Source organism: Gymnoscopelus braueri, assembly GCF_963280865.1.
Source record: "Gymnoscopelus braueri genome assembly, chromosome: 18".
In the NCBI taxonomy this organism is placed as follows: domain Eukaryota; kingdom Metazoa; phylum Chordata; class Actinopteri; order Myctophiformes; family Myctophidae; genus Gymnoscopelus; species Gymnoscopelus braueri.
The window spans coordinates 34,137,680-34,163,689 of NC_137618.1; the positions used below are offsets into that span (position 1 = coordinate 34,137,680).

The following is a 26,010-nucleotide window of genomic DNA, read 5'->3' on the forward strand; positions in this document are numbered from 1 at the left end:
TTAGGCCTACAGTAAGTAGTGTAGTGTTTTTTTGTTAGATTTTCCACAATTATTCCTCAAAATAGTGAAATCCCCAAAAGAACATAGATGTGTCTACACTGCTAAGAAGAATACCCGTAAATAAGATGTGGCACAAAACCACGCCAAGTCTACAGTACCGGTGGTCATTGAGTAAAAAAACAAAACAATATACTGTATAGTATAGTAGACTGTATATTGAGGCCATGATTCACTAATCCGCTGAACGTCACTAGCTGTTTCCTGTTGTCAATGTCTCCAGTTTGAGCTGACACTGGTCAAGTTGACTAAGTATAGAGGATTTGATTAAGTGAGATGTGGCACTTTAGCTTGTGCTCATTGGTCAGCTGACAATCAGCCCAAAGGCTTGATTGATTGATGCTTTTACTGACCAAAGAAATAGATATGACCATATATTTGAACATATCTGTGAAAAGGATAAAACACCAAAAGGCTCAAGCTTATTTCCATTGTGGTCCTTTGATTGCAAATGTGTGTGTAAACTGAGTTCCATGTGTTTGGTGGGGGGCTGATAACAGTTATCACCTCTAGGGGCCTCTAGAGCTTCATAAAGTCTTTATTCTTCAGCCTTTATTTGCCCTGGGAGAAAGAAGTGATAAAAGCACAGAGAGGGTTTAGGCAGCAACGAATGCCTGGGTGATAATCTATATGAAATGTAACACTTTAGTTTGTTAGCTTAATATGATATGTTAACACTGTAATCAACGACTTGTAGGCCAGAAATATATGGCACACACACACACACACACACACACACACACACACACACACACACACACACACACACACACACACACACACACACACACACACACACACACACACACACACACACACACACCTCTACTCTTTACACCCCTCAATGTTTATCTCAGTATTTTCCTTATTCCTATAACTTGCTTTTCTCTGATATTTACACTGCCTTGAATCAGAACATTGAATCTGCCCTGTAATAAATGTATTTTTGAGCATAAGTTTGATCTGTAACACTGAATATATACTAAGATCTCTCTGTCTTTTCGACTGTGTTCCCTGCAGAATCCACTACAGTTTGGTGACTCTGATTGTGACTCTTCAGAAGCAGAATGCTCTGATGCCACCATTAGGAACAACAAACAGGGGGCCCCATCCTCATGGTGAAATCCCCAGTGGGACTTTCTCTTTGCCTGGAGGCTATTGTAACCCACTCAGCCCTACAGGAACTACAGCAATAAGAGGACCACACTGTAAACAACGCTTCCCATGGCAAAAACATCATGCAGTCGCTCTTAGATCCAACCTTGTTCTTGTCACCACCTGCCCCCATTTTCAACCCAGCATCCAGGCAACCAAAAGGCAGGGATTCCCTTTTGAATGATATTGTACAGTAGATCGTGTAACATTCATAATTTATTTTTCTCTGAGTTTTGAGGGAAAATCAGGAACTCTGTACATTCTCTGAGACTAACAAAATACAAAATACAAAACAACAAAAGACACGAAACTGAGCATGGGCTGACTGTGTGGTGGTGAGAGATCGAGAGTGAAGATGATGAATGAAGATGATGAGGAGGGGAAGGATGCAGTGAAGAAATTATCCTCTGGACACCAGTGAGGGTCATGTCATTATGGTGCGTGTCAAATATGTCTATTGTCTATCAGTAAGCGCTGGTCTCTCAGGTGACTGACCCATACTTATGGTGTCATAAAAAGTATTCTGATGTAGGTCGAAAGAGTGGCTGTGGCCGTTGTAAGATTTTCAATGCATTAGATCAATCCCCCTACCCACTCACCCACCCACCCACTAACCAGCACTCTCTGATTACAACAGAATGACTTAATTGCTTTATCATGAGTTTACAGTACAAACCCCCAGAACGTGCTCCCTGCCCTGGCTAGCAGTGTACCAGGGAGACATGAAAAAAGTCCAAACACCAGCATGAACAGCCTGTCTCATCCACCCTGACCCTCCCAGCCCATCTCCCCTTTGTTGGCCAACCAAGGTATGCATCTAGTCATCAGGATTCCTGCTGAAACATCCTAGCATGTCTGATTTGGCTCGTACGTGCAAAGGCTGCCAGAAGACTGCATGAGTGGACAACCTACGTAGAGGAGAGGAGACACAGACCCAGCTCACAACAAGGAAAAGAATAAATAAAGAGACATTTCTCTCCCAGGTTCCAAGTGTGACCCAACTCATCCTTATCAGAGACATACCGACATGATCATCATCATTAATCAGATGTCATGAGCAGATCAAATGTCAGTGTTTATGAATATGAAGCCTTTCCTCTTCACATGACTGTGATGGTTTCAAGTCTCATCTCAGGATTGCTCTAGAACTGTGAGAAACCAGACTGGACCAATTGTGTGTTTGAATGTTTTTGAGTGGCATATTATTATGGACCATGCAGGTATATTAAAACGTCTTAAGGATAGCCTTGTTCTTCAACCCTTTATTGTGGTAATAGACATTAATGTTATTTAGCGGAGTAGAGCGTTTTAGTTGCCATTATGGTGCAGTATCCTTTTTTGTACAAAAAAAAGAAAGGAAAAAAAACATTAGGCCCAACACTCTCCCATTTTCAATTTTCTAGCAGGGTAATACAGTACGATAGAGTTGTGTGTTTGTGGCAAGGCACTAACTGCACCGTTCAGTGAAATGCAATGTCGAAAGTACAGGCACCTAATTGATTCCTTTGTTGTAATGAATGAACAGCAATAACGTAGCTTGATGCTCAGGTGAAGGATTGTTTGCTCAGGACAAGGGGTGTCTAGCTGGCTGGGCACAACACAGAGTGACTAGTGACAAAAGACAACAATTTATGGCTATTAGCTTATGAATACCTATATTTTTAAACTGTCCTTTTTTCTGTGAACTTGCCTTTTCCTACGTTGATGCTCAGGTTTAAGTTGCTGAATGAGAGTTGGAGTAATATATCAATCTCCTCTAGATGGCGACAGCTACATTGAATTGTTTTGCCTTGTTTTGTGTAAATGTAATGATTTCATTCCTTCTATCCTCAGCCAGTGACATGAGCACCGTGTTGATGTGAGCACTGTGTTCATGGAATCCTAGCAATATAACTTTTTGTTTTTAATCTTGTCATATTTGAAAGGGGATACTGCATCTTTGGGAGCTATAAGGTATTTTTCCTTGTCCCAGTGTTTGTCATCCATCTAGATCATTGTGTAGTTAGAATAGCAAGTCAGGGTTGAAGTTAACAAGTTAATGTCAAATGTATACATGTCATAATTGAAGTGTGTGGAGTCGGCTGTGATTCAATGTAAGGAATATAAGCCAGAGACAAGGCCACAGAGCAACCAGTCCGCTCTTGGTTTTCAACGACCTCATCTCAGTGTTAGCTTCTCCTGTATATAAGCATCTGTAAAATGTAATGTGACTTGTTTTCTGTCTTCTCCAAACGTATCTTACAACAAGCTTGGGGCCTCTTGTTGCTGACTAGCCAACTGGCTGTCCACAAGTAGCAAGCTATTTAAATGATCCTCATCTGTTATTTCATCAGTATTGAACATTGCATTGGGGTGTGATTCATAAAAACTGGGTTCATTTTGAAAGTCTGTGCCTGGGAGGCCAGAAAACGTTTGCTTCAAAGCTGGATGGAGATGCTTCCCACTGGTACTGAATACACCTGAGAGTCTGTCCATGTTCAACCTTCTCATGTTTACGAGTGAAATGTTATAACCTAGTGTAATATAATTACTGGGAATTAGACCAAGCTGATAACAGCATTGTCTTTCTGGCATATATCCCGTGAGGTATAATTGTTGTAAAGTTTTTAATTATTTTGAGGTTTTTGCTTTTTTGTTTTGTTTTTCTTTTGTAGCTGGTCTACATGATTATGGAATTAATTTATTATGAATGAATGACTGGGCATGTTTAGTGTTGTTTTTAATTTCAGGCAGCTTTAGAAATGTTATGTCTCGGGTTAGTTCTCATGATAAGTATTATGAAAAGAAAGCACAACAAATGGGTATGGGAAGCGGACAGTATTGTGAAGCATAAAAAGGCATAATCACAGCATTGATCTGGTCATCTTATCTTTTAATTTTTTTTTGGGGTATCTTATGTCTTTTAATTAAAATCCTGAAAACTCATCAATTAAAGTCTTGTGTAGAACTTCTCTTTGATATCATTAGACATCAGGTTTATCTTGCTGGCTTTACAATTATGCACAGCAACATCAAGTTTTCCTAAAGATTATGTCTTGATATAGGCTATAAGGCAGTCTCCGAGAGACATGTATAATGCAGGTTCTGTCAATTCTGCAGTGATCTGTCCCTATTCTTAACCAAAATACCAATTACTTGAGTTTCTGTGCAAGTGACTCTAACTGTAGAACATAATTTTTGCTTTGTCCTATACCAAACATCTGTTTCTTTGTCACTCTCATATTTCCAATTCCTTCTCCTCTTGAATGGCATTATGATCAACCAATCCTGACAATGTCCTGTATTATTCTGTGTACAGTGCAATGGTTATCCGGGAGAATAAAATCAGAGCAAACAACTGCATGGAATAAACGCTGATGTACTGTACCAAACATCCTGTGGTCTCTGTCTGTCTGTTTTCTAAAGAAAAACAACTTCAGTTAATTAATTGTCAGTTAATTTCTTTTAATTTTGTGAAGGACAGATTGGCTTCTTATTTGTAAGCATAAGTGAGTATCTCCCATAGCCGGAAAAGACTGGCATCATTCACCTGAGGGTGTTACCTGGGCAAAGAGCAGGGCAGGAAAGGAGGGTGTCTCCATCAGTCTGTTTTACACACATATTACAAGCCTAGGATATACAGATCTACAAACTCACAATGCATTGCGATGCGACGCTCTGTAAGCTTGTAGATCTGCTGTTTCACAATTTTGGTGGTTAACCGCACATAATCTCCAAATTATACATTGTTAGCGTACTGGATACAATGTAGCTGATAAGCTCTACAGCAGGGGTCTTCAACAGGGGTCCGGGACCCCTAGGGGGTCCTCAGAGTTACTACAGGGGGTCCGACAAATCTTTGTGTGATAGAAACTTTTGTTTTGTTATTTTTACATTAACCACTCGAACCCTACAACTTTAGCCAAAAATAGCAATCTACAAGCTCACAATGCCTTGCTTGTAGATCAGCAATTTTTTGGCAAAGAGGTTTGGTGTAGAGGGAAAAAGAGCAGACCATGTACAGCGCCAAAGGTCAAGTTTATGTATTGAGGGTTGTGGTTAAATGTCTGAAAATACACATTAACATGAATCCATAACGAAAAAACATCACATGGATGCACCTGGGACGTATCATCAGTGTTGTGGCCTGGGGTCATAGAATGTTTCGGGCCTCGCAACATACACCCTCGCCCAGGTGACCCAGCCAGGGTTGATCAAGCCCCGACTTATCCTAAGTAATCCTACTAATCCAACATACACTGATGACAGTGCTGTCAAACACGTCTAAACTATCTATGAAATCGATGAAAAAGTTTAATCTGCAACACAATTTCATACGATATGTACGGGGGTCCCTGCTTCATCTCTCTCTCAGCTAAGGGGTCCTTGGCCTGAAAAACGTTGAAGACCCCCTGCTCTACACAGTATTTTGGAAGACTCTGTGTTGCATAACAATAACATTTTTTTGGAGCTGGGCTGATGGGGGCGGAGCCAGTTGCATTTCCAGACAAGTGGTTGTTAATGTTGTTGCTCCCAACAAGGAAGCTGTAACTCGCTCTGCTGTTCAATTAAGAAGCTACTGAATAAATATTAAACAACTCATTTACTAGTTCAGATACAGATCTATAGCTAGCAACGTGGTCGACATGTCTTCGATGGATTTGGAGAAGCTGAAGATGACGTGCGCTGGAAGAGCCATAGCAGTTCTGACCAGTGGCGGAGATGCACAAGGTAACATGACTGTGACATTGTGCTGGTCATCTGTCAAATGTATGATTATGTCGTTAGTGTTGGCTTGTTAATAATTGCCATATTGACAGTAGTTTACATGGGTAAATTATAGGCTTGGATCAAGACTATCATAGATGTATTTTATAGATTTTGACATTATCTATTCTATATAGATCAAAATCGATATAATACATCTATGATAGTCTTGATCTTGATCCAAGGCTAGATAAATGACAGAGTTAAGGCCGAATTGCGTCTGATCTAAAAATAATTTAGTTTCTCCAAGGTCGTACATCTTGTGAAGATCGACAGTACGGTTTACTCAGATTGTGAAGCATGATAAGAATGTAATGAAAGCTGCCTTGTCTTCACAAGGTCAGTGGGTGCGGATGCGGGGTGTGTCTCCAAACTGTAAAATCTAAAAGGACTGTCAATGTTGCAGCAGGTTGTCAGAGTGGATATAGCAGCACCTTTGCTTAAATAGAGATGTTGCAATAAACATGCAGTGACATCATGCAATTTACATTTTTCATAACAGCTATGACTGCAGTGCAGTTACTGCATTGAAGTCTTAGCTCTTATGAAACATGTACACTGCATGATGACACTGCATAGATTACTACTACTATAGTAGTAGTAATCTATGCAATCTGAAATGTGTATCGTTTGTTCTTGACCAGGAATGAATGCTGCTGTCAGAGCTGTGACCCGGATGGGTATATATGTTGGGGCCAAGGTCTATCTTATTCATGAGGTACTTTCATCCCCTTTGCACGATGATATATTAACAAACATACAGTACATGCTGAGCTAGGCCTGTTTCCTGCTTCTGCTGTGAACTGTTTATACTGTCTTGTTTATAGTGAGGCACTTAGTCGATCCAATAACAGCTCCTCGTTGTAGTTGTGTGTTTACTTTCTTTACATACTTTATTTAGATTTTTTTTGTCAAATAGTACACAACAATGCAAGACACAAAATGACAGAAAAATAAGATTAACAGTACAGTACATAGTACATACAAATAAAAATCAATTAGACACAAAAAAAGGACACATGGGTGGGATCGAAAATCAGAAAGCAGGGATAGTCCATAAGTGCAGGTTTCATGGTTGCACCATAGCAGCCAGATATCCAGATCAAGCAATGCCAGGAACGGCATCCACATTTTTTGGAATTTAGCTTGTGTATTCTGTCATGACGGATTTGTTCCAACTTAGCAATGAAGAGCATCTCGTTGAGCCCTCTTTGTTGTAATTTTTCATTACCAAATTAATCCATGTTCCCAGACTTCCCACACTGCACAGTGCTGTCATTTTAAGTCAATGCTGTTGGTTTCTACTAGGGGTACCAAGGCCTGGTAGATGGGGGCGACAACATCAAAGTTGCGGACTGGCACAGTGTGACCAATATCATTCAGCAGGTAGGCAGACAACAACACTGTTCCTCGCTGACTATAATGCACCAGCACTACTATTTGTATATTATTGGTTTGTAATTTTATATTTCTCGTCTCATGTCGACTCTCTTTCTCTCCCCGTTTCTCTTTTCCTCCCATTTGTGTGGTCTTTACTCTTGTTACCTCTTCACCCTTCTCTTCACTACACCTCTTCTCCCTACGTGTCTAGTACTGATTATAAACCGGTAAGGCATCTTGCTGCATGTGCTGTAGCCCTCAATAGTAGAAAAGCAGCAAGTTGCAAGTTTTTATAGAATCGAATATTGGAAGCATTTTCTTTATCCATTTGTACCCCATGTTATTCATTCTCTTGGATTTGTGCATCTGATATTTTTTAAAGGGCATGCTTTGTGAACCAAAACCTGAGTTAAGAACTGAAGCAAACCTGCCCTATAGGCTTGCTTAGAATATACATTTACATCCACGTTACTTAGTGTCTTTGTTGTCTGTTGTTTGTTGCAATTTCTTGTTGTTTCTGTGACACAACACAGGAGCCTGTTGTGTGAAATATACGCAGTCTTGGTTTCAATACTATTGTATTCATATACATTCAGTATTGCCTAAGTCTTCTGCAGGCTTATTTAATGGTGTATTTGCCATTATACTGACATTGTAATTCATTCAGTAAGATCCATATTTATAGAGCTCAAACACCCAACGCAGGAAGCGCTAGCCATCAACTTTATTATTGGACATATCTGATTCAAAGGTCATGTTAGGCTGGCAATTACCGGTTTTGCCTGTTTCTTTCTTTTTTAAGACAAATACCAGAAACTATTATTCTCCGGACATCCTGGCCTGTAAAAAAAACAACAACTGCCACAATTGTTCGATCTCTCTCGCCCTCTCTCACTCCCTCTCACTCACACTCATACACACACATCACAGACCGACTTTCACCCGGGAGGGTGATAGCGGCATTGATAGTGAGTGAAAACAAGGTCAAATGCAAGCTGTGCAATGCCAAGTTGTCCTACTTCAAATGAACAACAATGTGCATGCATTTGAAGACAAAGCATCCAACACAGTTGCCCAAAGAGACTTCACAACAGCTGTGAGCTGTCCATCCATACTGTCGCGTGCAGGTGAAAGTGCCGGGCTAATCACAAAAAATAAATACACGGTCCTGTTCCATAAAATGTTACCAATCTAATTGATAAGCTGAGACAGCTGTACAAGATCTCTGCAAAAGCTTAATCAACTGTCCCAAAACGGTCTCACAGAGTGACGCATGGAAGGCACTCACCACTGAATACTAGTGTATATATTTTCATGTCCCGTGAGTAGCCTATATTTTGATTTATTGCCGACCAGCTGAGCCATTAAGTGCCTTTTTTGCAGTACCCTTTCTTTGCTCTTTATTCTGAATGTTTTTGTTTTACCTGGTTAAATAGAGGTGAAAAAAAAAAGAATCAAAAAGGTATATTTGTCAAAACTCATACAATAAAATGTTTTCTAATAAACTAATAATGCATGATTCATCATTACAAACACGCAGCACAGCAAATTCGTCAATTTTAAGACAAAGACGAAGCGGTTTACAGATTCAGAAGGTTTAGAATGTGGGTCTTGCCTGTACAGTGTCAATGCTTGTGTGCCCCGCAGTTAAGCATGCGGGCATGTTAATGTGTTTGTTGTTAAGCGATGTAACATCAAGCTCTAATGGGTTATTTAGCACCATAACGCAAGTTACGCTATAGTGTTGTTCATGGCATGCATTGAAAATTGATATGGTCGTTAAAATAGACAAATGTCTGGTAAACTGTAATCATGCTGGACATTCTGGCTGGCAGTTTTAAATCCTAACGCAACCTCCGATTTACTATCCCTGATTTGCTTTATAGGGGCCAGAGTTAAAGGGTCTGTGATCTGTCATTCAGCATGACCGTTTCCAATGACAGACAGGCCAAGTCAGCGTTATATGTTTTCCTACATGTGCCTCCCTTAGCTCAGATTGTGATCTGTCTTGCTACTTTATATCTCTGCTACAGGGTGGCACTGTGATAGGCAGTGCTCGATGTAAGGCCTTCACGACCCGTGAGGGTCGTGTTGCTTCAGCATTTAACCTGGTGAGGAGGGGAATCACCAATCTGTGTGTGTGTGGTGGAGATGGCAGTCTCACCGGGGCCAACATCTTTCGCAGTGAGTGGAGCGGACTGCTGGATGAGCTGGTGCAGAAAGGTAAGGATTCTCTCTGTCAAATGCTGTCTCACTAGTCAAAAGGGTTGCTTAATCAAACTAATCGATTTAATTGATCACACGCTCGCGATGCGTTGATGTTCACAGATATGTCTGTCTGTTAATGTGTGTTTGTCTCACTTATAGGAAGGATCACAGACACACTAGCCAAGCAGCATAGCCACCTGAACATTGTGGGCCTTGTGGGCTCCATAGACAATGACTTCTGTGGCACTGACATGACTATCGGTGCAGACTCTGCCCTGCATCGCATCATGGAGATCGTTGATGCCATCACCACCACTGCTCAAAGGTCAGACTGTTACACTGTAACACAGCACTGATGTCACTCAAGGGTGTACTTGGGTCGGGGCGGGATGGAGCACCTCTCCACTAGTTGTTTGAGCTGCACTCGTGCCCGCACATGCATGGACATACCTGTTTATGGACATGCAAGTACGTACCTGCGAGAGTGCGTTAATTAACCCTGGCTGGATGCATACCAATGGTCCATTGTGTGACCTGTTAAGTACTGTAGGTGTAGCATAGCTGTCAGATATTCTTAAGAAAGTAAATAGAAAGAAATGTGATGTATTGTGGGTTAATAAGCCTACATATTTAAGAGGTTATTTCAAATGGTGATCGTGTGTGTGTATGCGCAAGCACCTAAGCGTACGCGCGAGGTAGCGCTCCACTAGTTAAAAAGCACCCCAGCACACCCCTGATGGCACTGTACCACCTACCATTGAAAACAAATGCCAAGAAATCACTGACTGAAGTAGCATTTCATTTGTATAGTAGTTACTCATGAAATTATGCCATAATGTATAATGCAAACATAACACTCGTTATTCTTTTTTACATTGTTATTTTTGTATGTTTGTGACACTGGAATCAAAGAGATCTTGCAAAGTAATTGGGCCTCTACATTTTAATGAATGGCGTGGAATTAAGACATTTGCATTGGAAGTCAACCAAACACAGGCCAACTGTTGGTAATATCCATGTCTCACATTCAAGCCTATTTGTTCATGCTTGCAGGAATCTTGTCCATACTTGTTCCCCTGCGATTGAGCATTCTAGTACTGCACTGGACAACAGTCAACCTCCAAATATATTATTCAACACCTTCTTTGTGTGTTGTGGTCTGTAATTGTAATTGTCTTTTTCAATAGTAAATATGACACACCAATAAAAAACAATAATGCTCCTCTCAACAGCCATCAGCGTACATTTGTTCTAGAAGTCATGGGACGCCACTGTGGGTAAGTAAGTCTTTATCTGTTTGTCATTTTATGCCACTCAGCACTCACTACATCATGCAATATTGATTAATTACCATTAGTTGGTGTGTGTTTTGTCATTCTAAATGACCCTTTTCCTCCCTGTCATGTGGTATTCAGGTACCTGGCGTTGGTGTCTGCTCTGGCCTCTGGGGCAGACTGGCTTTTCATTCCAGAGGCTCCTCCTCTGGAGGGCTGGGAGGACCGTATGTGTGCCCGTCTGGAAGGGGTAAGGATAGGACAGGACTGACATTTTGTTTCAGAGACGTACTACAGCTTGACCAGTGGTGAAAGAAGTACTGAGTAATAACAATACCACAATATAAAAACACTCTGTTACAAGTAAAAGGCCTGGATTAAATTTTTTACTTTAGTAGTACATAAGTATTGCTATACAAAAAGTAAAGCAGATCTGCAAGCTCATAACGTGAGCGTTGTGCAGAACTTGAGTAAATGTACTTAAATGTTACTTTCCACCACTGATATTGACCAAAAATAAACTTAAAAGTTTTGTCCTTGGGCATGTTTAGAATAGTTTAAACATGTATTTTTTTCTCTCAACACAGGCTTGTTAGTGTGGTTGCCCTAGGCATATGTTAATGCCATAATGTATTTATTTTCAGAGCCGCAGTAAAGGTCGCCGGCTTAACGTCATCATCATGGCAGAAGGGGCAATCAACCGAGACGGCGAACCAATCTCTGCAGATTACGTTAAGGATGTAAGCATTTTATTATTGATGATCCTGGAATTGGCAGACTCTCTGGACCATATCCACATGATAAGTTATGTCTGCCTAATACATTGACGTTACATGTAGCGTAATAAACTAAACCTATGCCTGTCTCTAGCTGGTGGTAAAGAGGCTGGGTTATGACACGAGGGTGACTGTACTGGGACACGTGCAGCGAGGAGGAACTCCCTCTGCCTTTGACAGAATACTGGTGAGTTGTAGAACCTAAGGCTCTGTCTGTACTTTGGCAAGGTGCTGAAAAGTCGAACACATATTGAATAGTCTTGCATAGCCAGACAATCAAAGATCTCCGGCTACTGATACGTCTGTAACAGTAGGCGGAGCCTGAATCTAAATTCAATGAATGGGCATGGTCACCAGAGAAAACCAGTGGTAATGAACCCATGCCCACTGCTTTGAAACCAATCCTGCTACCATCCCATATTAAGGACCGCCCAAGGTCCTTGAATTGTCTAGGTCTTTGAATTGGTTCTGTTAAATTTAAACTGAAACACTCAGCCATATCTGAGTGGTTATAGAGGCTGTGTGGTAATCAGAAGGTCACCGGTTTGATCCTCGGCACGACCGTCTACATTTCGAATGGTCCCAGAGCAAGACACTCTCCCTAACATTTTATCATTCTTCCACCTCATAACTTCATGCACTTCAGATAGTCTTCCTGCATTCAATACATTGTAGTAAGTGGACTTTGAGAGGTACAAGTCATGCTATCTGGTTTCTGTGTTTATATTTAGCACAACATTGATGATTGTGTGTGTGTGTGTGTGTGTGTGTGTGTGTGTGTGTGTGTGTGTGTGTGTGTGTGTGTGTGTGTGTGTGTGTGTGTGTGTGTGTGTGTGTGTGTGTGTGTGTGTGTGTGTGTGTGTGTGTGTGTGTGTGTGTGTGTGTGTGTGTGTGTGTGTGTGTGTGTGTGTGTGTGTGTGTGTGTGCGTGCGTGCGTGCGTGCGTGCGTGTGTGTCATTGTGTGTGTGTGTCATTTCAGAGCAGTAAGCAGGGTCTGGAGGCAGTGGTGGCTCTGATGGATGCCACTCCTGACACTCCAGCCTGCGTCATTGGCCTGTCCGGTAACCAAGCTGTGCGTCTGCCTCTGATGGAGTGTGTAGAGATGGTAGATCATTCTCATTGTCCTCTTAGTACACTTCACCTTGATTAATTCTATTAGATGTAGCCATTAAACGTCAAATATGTATTTTTTTTTTACTAACATACACTGTATCCCCATCTGCAGACTAAACTGGTGCAGACCGCCATGAATGAGAAGAGATTTGACGAGGCTGTCAAACTACGTGGCGGGTGAGAGAATAGATGTACTGTACAATAGATGGTTTTATGTTAGTTACTTTATTTATGCAGACGGATGTGCCCGAGAGCTGTGCACTCTATAATAGAACTGTCTGGCTACGATACAACATAGTAAACAAAAGTAATAAAACATACAGTACATTTTCAAGAAGCACATGCATTAAAGGCCATTATAAGAAATCAATTGCACTCTGTTGATACATTTAAAACAAATTGTCATTGGTTTGGATTGACTTATTGTAACTACAAAGTAGTATATAAAGAATGACATTCATGCATGGAATAAACAGCAATTGCTGATTTTCCCCAGAGGGGTTTCTAATGTTAAGTGTCTAGTTAAATATTAATGTGAGTGAATCTGTTACTGTTTTCGAAGTTGTACACAGAAGTTAATTCCAAAATAACAAGCATTTTGAATAGAGGCTTACCAAATGATTTACATGATAGTTACTGTTGTAGTTTTTGATTTTGGGCTTTGGAATTGATTGGCTGTTAAATTGAAGTAGGAATGTTTATTCCAAAATATCAGTCCAAGAATCAAGAAGTTTTTTGTCACTTACTTTACTTATACAAGTACAAGCAGCGAAATGTTAGTGGGACTTGTTCTGCAGAATTGTGCAAACATAATACTGCAATACAAAAAAAGTTAATACAATAATGATAAAATACTGGATGTAGCCTAAGGGATAGGGTCTTGTCTTAGACACAATCACTTATCTTTTAGGTGCAGTTTCAAAAATGTACAAGTACAATGTGCAGATTCAATTTATCTTATACTATAGCAGCAGTCTAAAAATCCAACTTGCAAAAGAAGGCATACACATAAGAAAGAGAGTCACTTGTCTGTTCCATTCTGTATGTCCATCCAACGCTTTCGTCCCAAATGTTCCAAAAGGGCTGTGCACCATGCTACAGTAACTGGAGGATGAAACATGCGCACAGGGGAGAAGTTTGACCTCAAGGCTTTCTGGCAGAGAAACATGGTCTCGCCCATGTGGCGTGGCCACGTTCCTCCTTGTCTAAGTCTATCCAACTTCTTCCTTGAGCGCTTGCCACTATGCCTAAACCCAACCTTAACGGTAACCTTAACCTCACAAAACTATGCCTAAACCTTAGCCTGGGACCAGACGAATCTGCCAGTGCAAAAAAATAGTCTGGCCACGCGAGGCTACCTAAACCTAACCTTAACCACACAAAAGACGACGCCTAACCTTAACCTCACACTGATGTAACATTTGTCAGGACATGCTTTGGTGTAAAAAAAAAAAAAGAACCAAGATGTTATTTGAACCCCATTTCTGCAGCCCCCAAAGGAAAGATAGACAATTCTGATAAAAAGCCTCATTTAGATTTTGATGACCCCATGACCTTCCCTCTAGCACCACCTATAGGCAAAAAGGCCACTTGCACGCATACAGTATCAAAATCCAGTGGGTGGATTGCCATGAAACTTTGAGAAGCACAACCTAGTTTTGTTTATTCAGATACAGTATAGCACCTCATCATATGTTTTATCATCTTACAAATAACCCTAACCCAAAACTGAACTATAATGTCTTGATAGGAGCTTTGAGAACAACTTGAACATCTACAAAATGCTTGCGTTCCCGAAGCCATCTTCTGCGGTAATACTCACCGTTCTCTCTCTCTCTCCCTCCCTCTCCTAGTTATTCTCGCTTGTGTACTCTTACATATAAACAAATACAATGGTGCTGTATAAACACCATCTGAACAAATTACAACTTCTTTTGTTTTTTCCTCCCTCAGAGCAACCACTCTATAGCCATTCTGAATGTGGGAGCCCCTGCAGCAGGGATGAATGCTGCAGTGAGGTCTGCTGTGAGAGTGGCACTGGCTTATGGACACAAGGTCTATGGTGTCAACGATGGCTTTCAAGGACTGGCCAATGGAGCAGTAAGGCCTTCTGATTGCCATGCTTCTGCTGTATCGCGAGACTCACTCGACAGTTGTTTTTTATTTGCTTTTTATTGGTCTTTAACTATATGGCATTGACATGGCATGTTGCTTTTTGTAGGTGAGTGAAATGCAATGGCACACTGTGGCTGGATGGACTGGACAAGGAGGCTCCGTGCTAGGCACGAAACGGTGAGGCACATCCTCTGTCTGTCTGTCTGTCTGTCTGTCTGTCTACCTCAATTCTCAAATATTTTTCTAGTCAGTCAACAAGAATGATGTCTTCTTTAAATCAATAATCTTTCAGTTAACATCCCTCCAGGCTATTTGATAAGTGTCCTGCTACTAACTAGCCAATTACTATGCTCCTGTCCCTTCGGTTTATGAGATGTCCGGAAGTAGCCAGACCCGCAACTTCACTGCAAGCCGACGTTAGTTTGACACGAAAATATATATCTATGAACATGACAACAACCTTCTTTGTAAACATTACACTCAGTCTGAACCTTCTCTCAGTCTAGCCCCTTTTACAGAGTTTAGAGAGAGGATGATCAGCAAAGCAGAGAAGAAGAAAGGTAGACATTAGACAATGAATGTGTGTGAGAGAGAGAGGAGGAAGACAGTAGAGACGATGTACAATTGGAAAATCAAATGCCACGCAAGTCATTCATAGCTGTATGTTGAAATTTAACTGCATACATACAGAAGCTATTATTATTAGGGCATCTCCTGCTTCTAGTTGTTCTCGCTTGTGTACTCTTACATAAAAAAACCCCAAATACAATGGTGCTGTATTACTATTATTATTATTAATATATATATATATATATATATATATATATATATATATATATATATATATATATATATATATATATATATATATATATATATATATATATATATATATATATACATATGTACGTATATATATAAACTTTTTTGTAGTCTTAATATAATTTACACATGATTATCCATGCTGCTGTGCTTCATCGTAAAATAATAAATTTATTTCTGCATCTTCCCTTAGAACCCTTCCAAGTAAATTAATGGAAAAGATTGTGGAGACAATCAACAAGTACAGCATCTCAGCTCTGCTTGTAATTGGAGGGTTTGAGGTAGGCTCAAAACGGCAGAGCCAGCACTAAAATACTACATTCCTGTTATATTTAGTTATTCTTAGTTGTGCACCAGTGTCGTGAACCAACGATAGCAGATCTCCAAGCTCACAACGTGTTGCGCTGTGCCATGTTGTGGAAATGCTATTGTCAGTGTGCGACACTGGCGTGCAACTAAGTATAAATCAGGCCTTAGTCAATATGAATATGGTTTTCACTCTGCATCTGTGTGTTGACAGGCCTATGAGGGTCTGGTACAGTTGTCTGAAGCCCGGGGTCGTTTTGATGAGCTCTGCATCCCCATGTGTGTCATTCCTGCTACCATCAGCAACAACGTACCTGGGACTTACTTCAGTCTTGGAGCGGACACTGCCGTCAACTCCGCCATGGAGGTGATGTCAAATTGTCACAAAGACGGAACTTTTAGAACAGATGCCGGCATACTATTTCAAAATGCTTTCATCCTAGTTTAGAATGTTAATTTGTGTGCATCCTGTAATACCGTCATGTCACCAATTTCCTCTCCAGGGATGCGACAAGATCAAGCAGTCTGCCAGTGGAACCAAGAGGCGCGTGTTCGTAGTGGAAACCATGGGAGGTTACTGTGGCTATCTGGCTACTAGCACTGGCATAGCAGTAGGTGCCGATGCAGCCTATATCTACGAAGAGCCTTTCAGCATCCGCGACCTGAAGGTGAGAATATGTTTTTTTGTTTTCTGTCGAGGCCCAGTGTGTTGTAGTTTGACTACACCACAGAGGAACCATTTAGGGCCTTTTAGGCATTTGTATCCTACCAGTGCCTTCCCTCCTGTCTCTCTATTCAAACATTATTTTTAGGCATGGGCAGTAAATAGAGACAGGAAAGGGAAGGTGTGTTCAAATTAGAAGCGAAAATATTTTTCTAGTCACTGGGACAAAAGTGTTCATTTGTGTGTTCACCTATTTGCTTAATTGCGCATACTGACAATCACCGTACACATACTAAGAAACAGTACAGAATTCTAATAACAGTTTTAAAACTGTTATTACAGTCAAGCTGTCAAAGACTGCACACAGTGTGTGTTCTTCTTCTCCCCGGCTGGCAACTCTCTTGCATGGGATAAGACTGGCATTGGGACTAAATATAAGCAGTTTGTTGACTCAAAGACCATGTGCACAAGGACACCTCCAGCTTTAATTTACCTGTGCTAATTTAACTCTGGGAATGTATCCATTTGTTGTTCTCAGAGTTACAAATGGAAGCCCTGACTTTTCCCCATCATTTCACCAAAATAAATACTGTAAAAATATGGATGTCGAGACGCAAATGGTGAAGCAAACTTCACTCAAGTTGGTATTATTTGGTATTGTTGGTATTTTAACTTGAGCAAATAGGAGGAATACGCTAAATTCATTCATTTGTGTCGCCCGTTTCGTCTCATTCGTGCCGCCAGATGCAGCATTGCACCAATTCCTGTCTTTGCATTAACTTTGTATGTAATCATGCCGGAACAAAAAATATTTTGCCTCTGTCTGAACACACCTTTAAGAGAGAGGAATGACATATAGCGCTGCTTAAACCAGGGATGTTGAGTATTTGATCGGCGGTCTCAATTAAGGAGAAGGTGTTGCTAAAACAATCCATCCTTGTTTTCCAGTTCTTGACAAGACAAAGAGAGAGTGAATTAAGCAATGAGTAATAAATAAATTCCCTGCAGTCTGACATTAGTGTGATAGTGGCTGATGGTGATGAGTAGTATTACAAATAATATATGCAGCAACTGCAAGTCTATTTGTGTGACCTTTTAGTTTAAGAACAGCAAGATATTCTTCATCAGTTGATAAGACTGCTCTTTAATTACCTTGCCTTTTGCCCAGACCAATGTGGAGCATTTGACAGAGAAGATGAAGAAAGATATCCAGCGAGGTCTGGTACTGAGGTACATAATGCCTTCATTCATATGCATAGAGATCAACTGCTGACTGTTAAGCCAATAATAATAATATGAATATTGTTATATTAATGTCATCGGCACTATGTATCATCAGGAATGAAAAATGCCATGAGCACTACACTACTGAGTTCATCCACAAGCTGTATTCAGCGGAGGGCAAAGGCATCTTTGACTGCAGAGTCAATGTGCTGGGACACCTTCAGCAGGTATGGAGCCACTACAGTATGTCACAGGGTTTATGTGAATGGGAAGCACATACTTGCTCATATACATATACTTATACTTGACCATTGGTAGTAACACTAGATAGACTCTGTGGCTGTGTTTCTGTTTTCTGTTCATGTTTTTTTTAGGGAGGAGCACCTTCACCCTTTGATCGAAATTTGGGCACTAAGATGGGAGTGAAGGCTATGCAGTGGCTTTCTGAGCATTTGACTGAAAACCTCCGGCAAGGTAGGTCAATTATATATACGTTTCTTTTCAAAAATGTATGCTTGTTGCAAAGGATTTATTTCTGAACGTTATAGGAAAATAGTAACAATGACATAATTGAATAATTCTAAGTGACATGTTCGTTTCTTTCTCATCAGGGCGTGTGTATGCCAACTCACCAGCGACGGCATGTGTGCTTGGTCTTCAAAAGAAGGTTGTCTCGTTTATCCCTGTCACTGAACTGAAGGCTGAGACAGATTTTGAGTAAGAAATCCCAAGCTACATCCACTGTACTATCAAATGACCATATCAGTATTCAGTATATAAGTACTGTATGTTAATTAAGTAAGCACAATGGGTAAATAACTCTGCCTTGGTTTATGCAGGCATCGGATGCCCAAAGTCCAGTGGTGGATTAACCTGCGGCCAATGCTTAAAATGTTGGCTAAGTACCAAACCAGCTTCACTGAATACATCCCAGGAGAGATCGAACATGTGACTCGTCGATCAATCAGCATCGACCCTGGGTTCTAGACATTCCGGAACTCTGTTCTCTCTTAAATAGCCCTTATCAATCAGCCCCTCCTGCCTGGTTCTATATAAAAACTGTATTGTATTTGGTTTGTGCATATTATGTGTACCTGAGAGATTAATGGCATTTTAAAGGAGCACTGAACTCAATCATTTTAGTCGTTGCACTTGCTACAGCAGTATACTGTATAATGTATAATATTTTCAGTGATGATAATAATCACTTGGTTTAGCTACTAATCAGATTGACTACTGTCCAACAGTATAACACTGAATATTTCACATGAGGCTCAAAACAATGTAAGCCAAAGAAACCTTTATTGACGAAATGTTCCCAGTAATACATTTCTATGCATTATAAATTACTATGACTATTATTTGCACAGTCTGAAAAGTTAAAATGTGAAAATGTATTATAATTGCACCTATACATTGCAAACACCACCTTTAACAAAGATAATTATTTAAATGTAATACTTTGGACATTAATACAAGAGTGAATCTATTTTAAAATTGTATAAATTAATCTGCAAACTGGAATCCAAGATAATGAATCTGGAATCTAAATACAGTCATTTAAGTAATTTTTTGTGTGTGTTATGAATCACGCCTTTGAGTAGGACTGTTGTTTTAAGGTAATGTCTCAATGGCAATACATCTACGAAGTAAGAGATTAGTTGGATCTGTCAGTGTCAATTGATGCAGAACATCCTTGATAGTTGACAGTCATAACTTAGCTCATGTTTTGGAACCAGTTATTCTCTGAAATGTACATTTCAAATTATTATATTGCTTGTAATTGAAGCACCAGTGCCATCATTTTTCTAATTGATACAAACTGAACAGTACATTTCACTAATATGCAGTTTATTACATTTTATGTGCAATCACCTCTAAAGTCTAATATTATGACACCGTCCCTACACCAACTTGCAGGAGACTTCTTAGAAGTAATGTGAATGTTATGTCCTTGTGATACATTTTAATACTACTGCATGTATGTCTCAAATAAAAACTTGTGTACAAAAGATCGTTTCAGAAATGTCTTTTATAAACCAATATAGAACATAAATAGAACACTTTTTTCATTTAAAGAAAACAAATGGGTGTTAATATGTGAAGGCAAACACAAATAAATTATCTGCAGCTTACGAGAAATTTCCCAAACAATTTTGAATTTGGTCTTTAAATCAACTGAATACATATGTTCAACTAAATATGCCCAAAAGTAATAAAACCTATACTGAAACACAGTATTGAAACACATTTGTCAGTGTCCTCCAAGTAAGAATATTAATAGTGGGAACAGGAAATTAACATCTTACAAAGTCAGATATTTATTCTAAAACTTCCCAAAGTTGAATGAAAATGGGAAAGCATCTCCAGCAGGCTTTTCTTTGCTGCCTACAGTTGCCTCAGGACTCTTGGACGCAAAAGAGAACTGGAAATCATCTTCAGATCTCGGCTTTTCTTTGCTGCCTACAGTTGCCTCAGGACTCTTGGACGCAAAAGAGAACTGGAAATCATCTTCAGATCTCGGCTTTTCTTTGCTGCCTACAGTTGCCTCAGGACTCTTGGACGCAAAAGAGAACTGGAAATCATCTTCAGATCTCTCTGTCTGGTCGAATAGGAACCCTGAAACATGTTATACCTCACAGTTAGCACTTGCTATATCGTCACTGTCGGGTGAAAACCTTGTATGTCCAAAACCGTTCCTATTATTATTTAATAAACCTATTAAAATAGTGAAAATAGCAGATCTACAAGTTCACAAGGCATCTTTTGAACTTGTACTTCGGCTATTTTCACTCCTTTTGTGTGACACTCTTGTACAACAAAGTAGTGCATTAATCTACGAAAAATTTAGGTGAGGGGTTTCTGCCTGACAGCAACGATATCTATTATTTGCTATATTAAATTGCTATAATATTTGCATATTTACCAGTTGGGGATTTGGATTCAGAAGATTTCTGAAAAGAGAGATAAACACTGACTTCAGATACATAAACATTAGAAGAGGAAAAAGGAGAAGAAGAAAGAAATTAAGTCAAGTTATAATGTTATAAATGTAATGGTACCTTGTTGCTGAAATATGAGCTGGTGAAAGTGAAAGGTGAGTCCTGTAAGGAAACAGTTACAGTATACATATATCAGTACAATATGACCTACTGGTACTCAATTAGTACAGAATTACTTATTACATTGAAAACTGATCAGTTAGTTTCCTCACCTCCTCCTGTGCAGAACCCATGTCAAATCCAAATCCAGAGAAGCTTGGGGTGCTGTCATCGTTAGGGTTCGAGAACGGCATGGAGAAAGCAGGTGACTTGGAATCAGAGGTCCCGTGACCTGGCGAGCTGCCAGGGCTACTGCTAAATTGAGTTATCACATACTCTCGTTAGTGACAAGTGACTGGCATTCATATCCCCCCCTGGCTGAGTTGTATTACTGTAGCTTACTGTACCCATAAGCAACACAAACACAAAGGCCTTACTTGAGTGAAAAGGTCGGAGTTGAGGGCACAACTTTCATTCTTGTCGGCGGGGTCTGAGAATTGACACATGGAGGTGAAGACGGAGGAAAAGCTGCGGCTCCATCTTTTTCCTCCTCGTCTGTAGAAAACTCCACCTGCTCCTCTTCCACAGTGACTCTCTCCTCTGTCCCTTTGTCCACTGCATCCTCTATCTCTGACATGGTGGAATGTTCCTCCTGATCAAGAGAACACCTTGAGAGAACATTTACCCTGGGAGAGGAAATGCCTCCAAAAAACAGTATCAGCAAACAAGGAACAGTGTGATGGGAATGGTCAACAAATCATTATAGTTATCTGACTCTCTGAAACTAATTCAAACTAAATTAATCTCTATCTGAATTTAGACAGTCAACAAACAAGCACAAGACCTGATCCATTGGCCCACAACCCTGGTCCTGATCGACACTTGGCATCTGCTCTGAGCGCTGCAATTGTTCTGAAGGAATAAAATGACTCTTACTGTAAGGTTGCCTGGAAAATAGACTTAAACACACCACATAAAAAAATTATATGGGAAGCTATGTCTATTGCATTCAGTAAAATTCATGTCCAACTTACTAAGATGGTACATACCAGCTGACTCTTGACTAGTCCGTTCATGGCTTTCTTCTTGTGGTGCAGGAGGGTAAGAAGGAGCATCCTCTCCCATGTTTCTCTCCTGAGTCTCTTCTGTGTTTACTTCCCAAGATAAGTTATGAACATCCTGCAAATTCTGTTCAAAGTGAACCAAAGAAGGCACTTAAACACAATGCTAGAGAATGGGAACAAATATTCAGGATACAATATAAACAGAATGCTGACTGAATACCTTTGTGTGGGTGAGATGAATAGAGGAGATGTCTATGGAAGAATGAATGTCCTCAGTCGGATTATCCAACTGCTTCTCTGTCTCTGTCACGGTCAGCTGGTCAGAGATACTAAAGGGAAATCAGAGTCAGTTACAGAAAAATTGAGTACTGTTTAAGGTACGTTTTTCCCCCCATCATGTCATTAAGTTTTTTCAAAAGGATACCTCTCTGGTGTGTTCCCGGTGGAAGAAGAATTCACTGCTTGACCTGCACAGTCAGAAATTAAATGAGCCTTGTGTAAAGTGCAATAAATCTTGAAAGCCCATTAGGAAAATAATTGGGATTGTATAAAAGAAAGTGTATTACCAATTATATTTGCCATCTCTTTCTGTTTCATTGTCATTTCATCTTCAAGATCCTTAATGCGACATTCAATTTCCTCTTTTTCAGCCTGTATTGTGAGGAGCTTTTTAGCAAGGGGATTCTGGCAGTAATGTTCCTTGTGTTGCTGGTACACTTTCTTGTAGCTTGCAACCCGCTCTTCGTGCACGCACCTGTTTAGATTCAAATCGAAAACAGTTTTCCACTCAATTCTCTTAATTTCATGTCCAAATTTAACATGGCAGGCAGCCAGCCACCACTGAACTTACATGTGTTGGTTATAGTTGTCCCGACGTGTGTCTAGTTCGGCCTTCAGTGTCTTCTCATACTGAAGAAGTAGGCTGTTCGTTGCCTTCATGCTGGGCAGATATCAAGTTGATATACTGTTATTAACAAACTGAACAACTATAGTATACTTAATATGTTATAGCCGTCCTTGCAATGCAGCTACCTTCTTTGAAGTTACTCATCCATACCTTTTTGCATTGTCTTTGATATGTTTCACAGTGTTTTGTTTTGGAGTTATTTCTCCCTCAAGTCTCTGGATACTTATTTTGGTTGTTTCGATGTGGGATTTCGTCTCTGCTATGGCAGCTCTGCAAACTGTTGATAAAAAATAAAGTATCCTCGTCATCAAAGATGTTCATGTTATTGAATTCAGATCATGTTACTGCAAGTTTAAGAACTGAGAAAATTATAGGCCTAATTTGTTGAACAGGGTCCCCGGGGTCTATAGCTAGGCCCCCTCCCTTTTCCCTCTACACCAAAAATCTGCCGAAACTGAAAATAGCCGTTCTACGTGTCAAGTTGTGAGCTTGTAGATCCACTATCATTCCAAAAAGAGATGCTAAGGTTCATATCAATCATTCACATAATTCTACATGTGGACAGTGGTGGAAAGTAACTAATTACATTTACTCAAGTACATTTACTACTGTACTTAAGTACAATTTTGAGATAGTTTTACTTTACTCGAGTATTTCCAATTTTCACTACATCTCAGAGGAAAATATTGTACTTTTACTCCACTACAATTATTTGAAAACTTTAGTTACTAGTTACTTTGTAGATTTTAATTATTATTACAAAACATTAACCACTTCAGCCCTATTTAAACTTTGGCTCTTTGAAAATAGCAGATCTACAAGTTCTTGTAGCTTATAGATCTGCTATTTTCAAAAGATGATAATACATACATACATACATACATATGATACCTTGTGAAACTGGACATTTAGCATAATGATGATTACTTTTACTTTGGTACTTTAAGTATATTTTGATGCCAATACTTTTGTACTTTTACTCAAGTACATTTTGATTACCGGACTTTTACTTGTAACAGAGTATTTCTACATTGCAGTATTAATACTTTTACTTAAGCAAATAAATGTCGTACTTTTTTCCACCACTGCATGTGGGCAGGTGTCTGACTTACTTTTAGTTTGTTGGTTTATCTCATTCTTCTTTTGAGAAAACCCTCGAGTTTCAAGAACTAGAACATAGAGAAACAACAGATGAAATTAGAACAATGTGTTAGTCTCTGTATTATTAGCTAGCGAACCAGTTTATAGTTTGTGTTGGCTAAAGCTAACAATGGAGAAAAAAAACGAAACATCTCATACCTAACTGAAACATGAGGCTATCAAGTGAATTCTGGTCCTCCATTTTTCGACTGACACGTTGACATTAACTATTAAAAGAACAGGACTAACTAACTAACTACAGCACAACATTCATCCATGTGAACATTAATGCTAATAACAGCCAACAAACACGGTTAATCTGTCAATTTGTCAATTAGTTTGGATCTTAATCGGTAGAGGGCGCCAGGATGCGTTATTTCACTGGTTCTCAAAGGTTTTAGCTCGAGACCCAAAAGAGATCTGATGTGACGTCTCAACTATCGTGACGCGTTGTGAGCTTGTAGATCTGCTATTTTCACTACTTCTTGAATATTTGTTTTCTAATTTTTGGTTATTATTATTATTTTTTTTATGAAATTATTTTGAATTCATTGAATTTGTTTTACTAATATTTTGAAATAATAATAATTAAAAACTAAATGTAGGAAACAAAAATTAAGTGATGTGTATTTACCAAGCCCCCAGAGTTGCTGAGAAACATTGAAGCTGCCACCCCAGTGGCCAAAGCTGGAACTGCAGGCGGGGAGAAATACATGCACGCGCAAAACATGCTGAGAGATATTTATATATATAGATATAAATATGTAAACATATTATACATAAACACATATGCATTTAGTTATACATAGGCATCTCGAGTGTATTTAATAAATATATCGCGTTCAATCCTTGACACACGGGCTGCCGTAGAACGCAAAAAGGACACTAGTGCGCATGCTCATAACTCTATGGGGGTACAAAATCAAACCAATAATTCTACTTCCGGCAGGTTTCCGGTTGCTTCAAAACGCCACTGAGCACATTCATTGAAATGATAGCTGGGGGCGGGGCAATCCGCCCTCTAGTTATATTATACCTCTATGGTATTTACTCGTGACCCATACAAATGTATTCGCGACCCACATATGGGTCCCGAACCACTGTTTTGGAAAGAGCGCGTTATTTGACCTGAGGAGTAGCCTCGGTCCCAGCCTCACTTATGAGGGGAAGTCATGTCAACAGTGAAGGAAACGCTCTATGGATGGAAACAATGGACGGAATGAACCTTGATAACTATTTTTAAACGTGCCATTTTGCAGTCTCATATCATGATTTTCTTCTTCTCTCCCCCGTACGTTATTTTATGTCCTGTTATTTTATTTGTCTTGTAATTGTAGAAGTTGTTGTAGCCCAATCCTGTCTCTCTGAATGTTTTAATAAAAAATAAAGTAAAGTGAATGATCTGTGTACAGTAGGAAGATGGCATATTGCTCATGGTTTGACTTAGCCCTGATACATGACTGTCATATATTATGAACTTCAACATAGTGTTTGCACTTTATTTATTTTTGGCCCGTACATCTACATAAACGTTCAAATTTCAAGTATAAAATGCTTACCCCATGGCCACGGATGTTATAACTATGTACGGGCCCTCAGAAGTAGCCGTATATTCTGTATTATTCAATAAAAAGTATTTTAATCCGATCGGTGGCCACATTTTTCATATTTTCTCCACGCTTTCAACCTCGTGATCCTATCGGTTGGGAGGTGTATTGCACTTTTAAACATTAGAACTATGAGAAAATGGCCACAAATTGGATTAAAATGCTTTTCATTAAACAATATGGAACACAAGGGTACTTCTGAGGGCCCGTACATAATTGTGACATCCGTGGCCATGGGGTTATTACTTCATATTTGAAATCCGAACGTTTATGTAGATGTTCAGGCCAAAAGGGAAAAGGTGCAAATACTATATTGAAGTTCATCCGTCTTGGATCCATGGCTAGGTTTGACTAGTGGAAAAGCCTGGTGACGCGAGGATAATGGTTTGACAGATGAGGTGGGGTAGGGGC

General features: G+C 39.8%; 3 protein-coding genes across 4 annotated transcripts in view; 2 read left to right on the forward strand and 1 right to left on the reverse strand.

The window, feature by feature from the left end:
* Window positions 1-4,558, forward strand: part of map3k13 (mitogen-activated protein kinase kinase kinase 13) — a 38,045-nt gene extending 33,487 nt beyond the window's left edge. For both annotated transcript variants that reach the window (XM_080456472.1, XM_080456473.1), the window contains exon 15: window positions 1,078-4,558. In XM_080456472.1, the coding sequence (XP_080312598.1) occupies window positions 1,078-1,179 (102 nt within the window). In that variant the 3' untranslated portion in view covers window positions 1,180-4,558. The remainder of the gene's footprint in view (window positions 1-1,077) is intronic.
* Window positions 4,559-5,701: 1,143 nt separating this feature from the next.
* On the forward strand, window positions 5,702-19,843 carry pfkla (phosphofructokinase, liver a). The gene is made up of 22 exons (XM_080456516.1): window positions 5,702-5,922; window positions 6,603-6,676; window positions 7,267-7,344; window positions 9,372-9,561; window positions 9,706-9,871; window positions 10,779-10,823; window positions 10,962-11,070; window positions 11,465-11,560; window positions 11,691-11,783; window positions 12,576-12,701; window positions 12,822-12,886; window positions 14,460-14,520; window positions 14,663-14,809; window positions 14,931-15,001; window positions 15,840-15,927; window positions 16,167-16,319; window positions 16,456-16,620; window positions 17,785-17,846; window positions 17,956-18,067; window positions 18,215-18,314; window positions 18,452-18,557; window positions 18,680-19,843. Exons 1-22 carry the CDS (start codon window positions 5,838-5,840, stop codon window positions 18,825-18,827), a joined length of 2,340 nt encoding a protein of 779 aa, XP_080312642.1. The 5' UTR covers window positions 5,702-5,837; the 3' UTR covers window positions 18,828-19,843.
* A 323-nt stretch (window positions 19,844-20,166) lies between these two features.
* Window positions 20,167-22,884, reverse strand: LOC308073334 (uncharacterized protein; the record flags this gene model as incomplete). The annotated part of the gene is made up of 7 exons (XM_080412209.1): window positions 20,167-20,459; window positions 20,767-20,794; window positions 20,903-20,944; window positions 21,055-21,196; window positions 21,319-21,533; window positions 22,166-22,274; window positions 22,796-22,884. 7 exons carry the CDS (start codon window positions 22,882-22,884, stop codon window positions 20,167-20,169), a joined length of 918 nt encoding a protein of 305 aa, XP_080268335.1.
* Window positions 22,885-26,010: the final 3,126 nt, after the last annotated feature.

Coding starts and splice junctions, on each gene's coding strand:
- pfkla (XM_080456516.1), top strand. CDS start 5,838: ATGTCTTCGATGGATTTGGAGAAGCTGAAGATGACGTGCGCTGGAAGA. Junction 10,824..10,961: donor GTCATGGGACGCCACTGTGG/GTAAGTAAGTCT, acceptor TGTGGTATTCAG/GTACCTGGCGTTGGTGTCTG. Junction 16,621..17,784: donor TCAGCATCCGCGACCTGAAG/GTGAGAATATGT, acceptor CCTTTTGCCCAG/ACCAATGTGGAGCATTTGAC.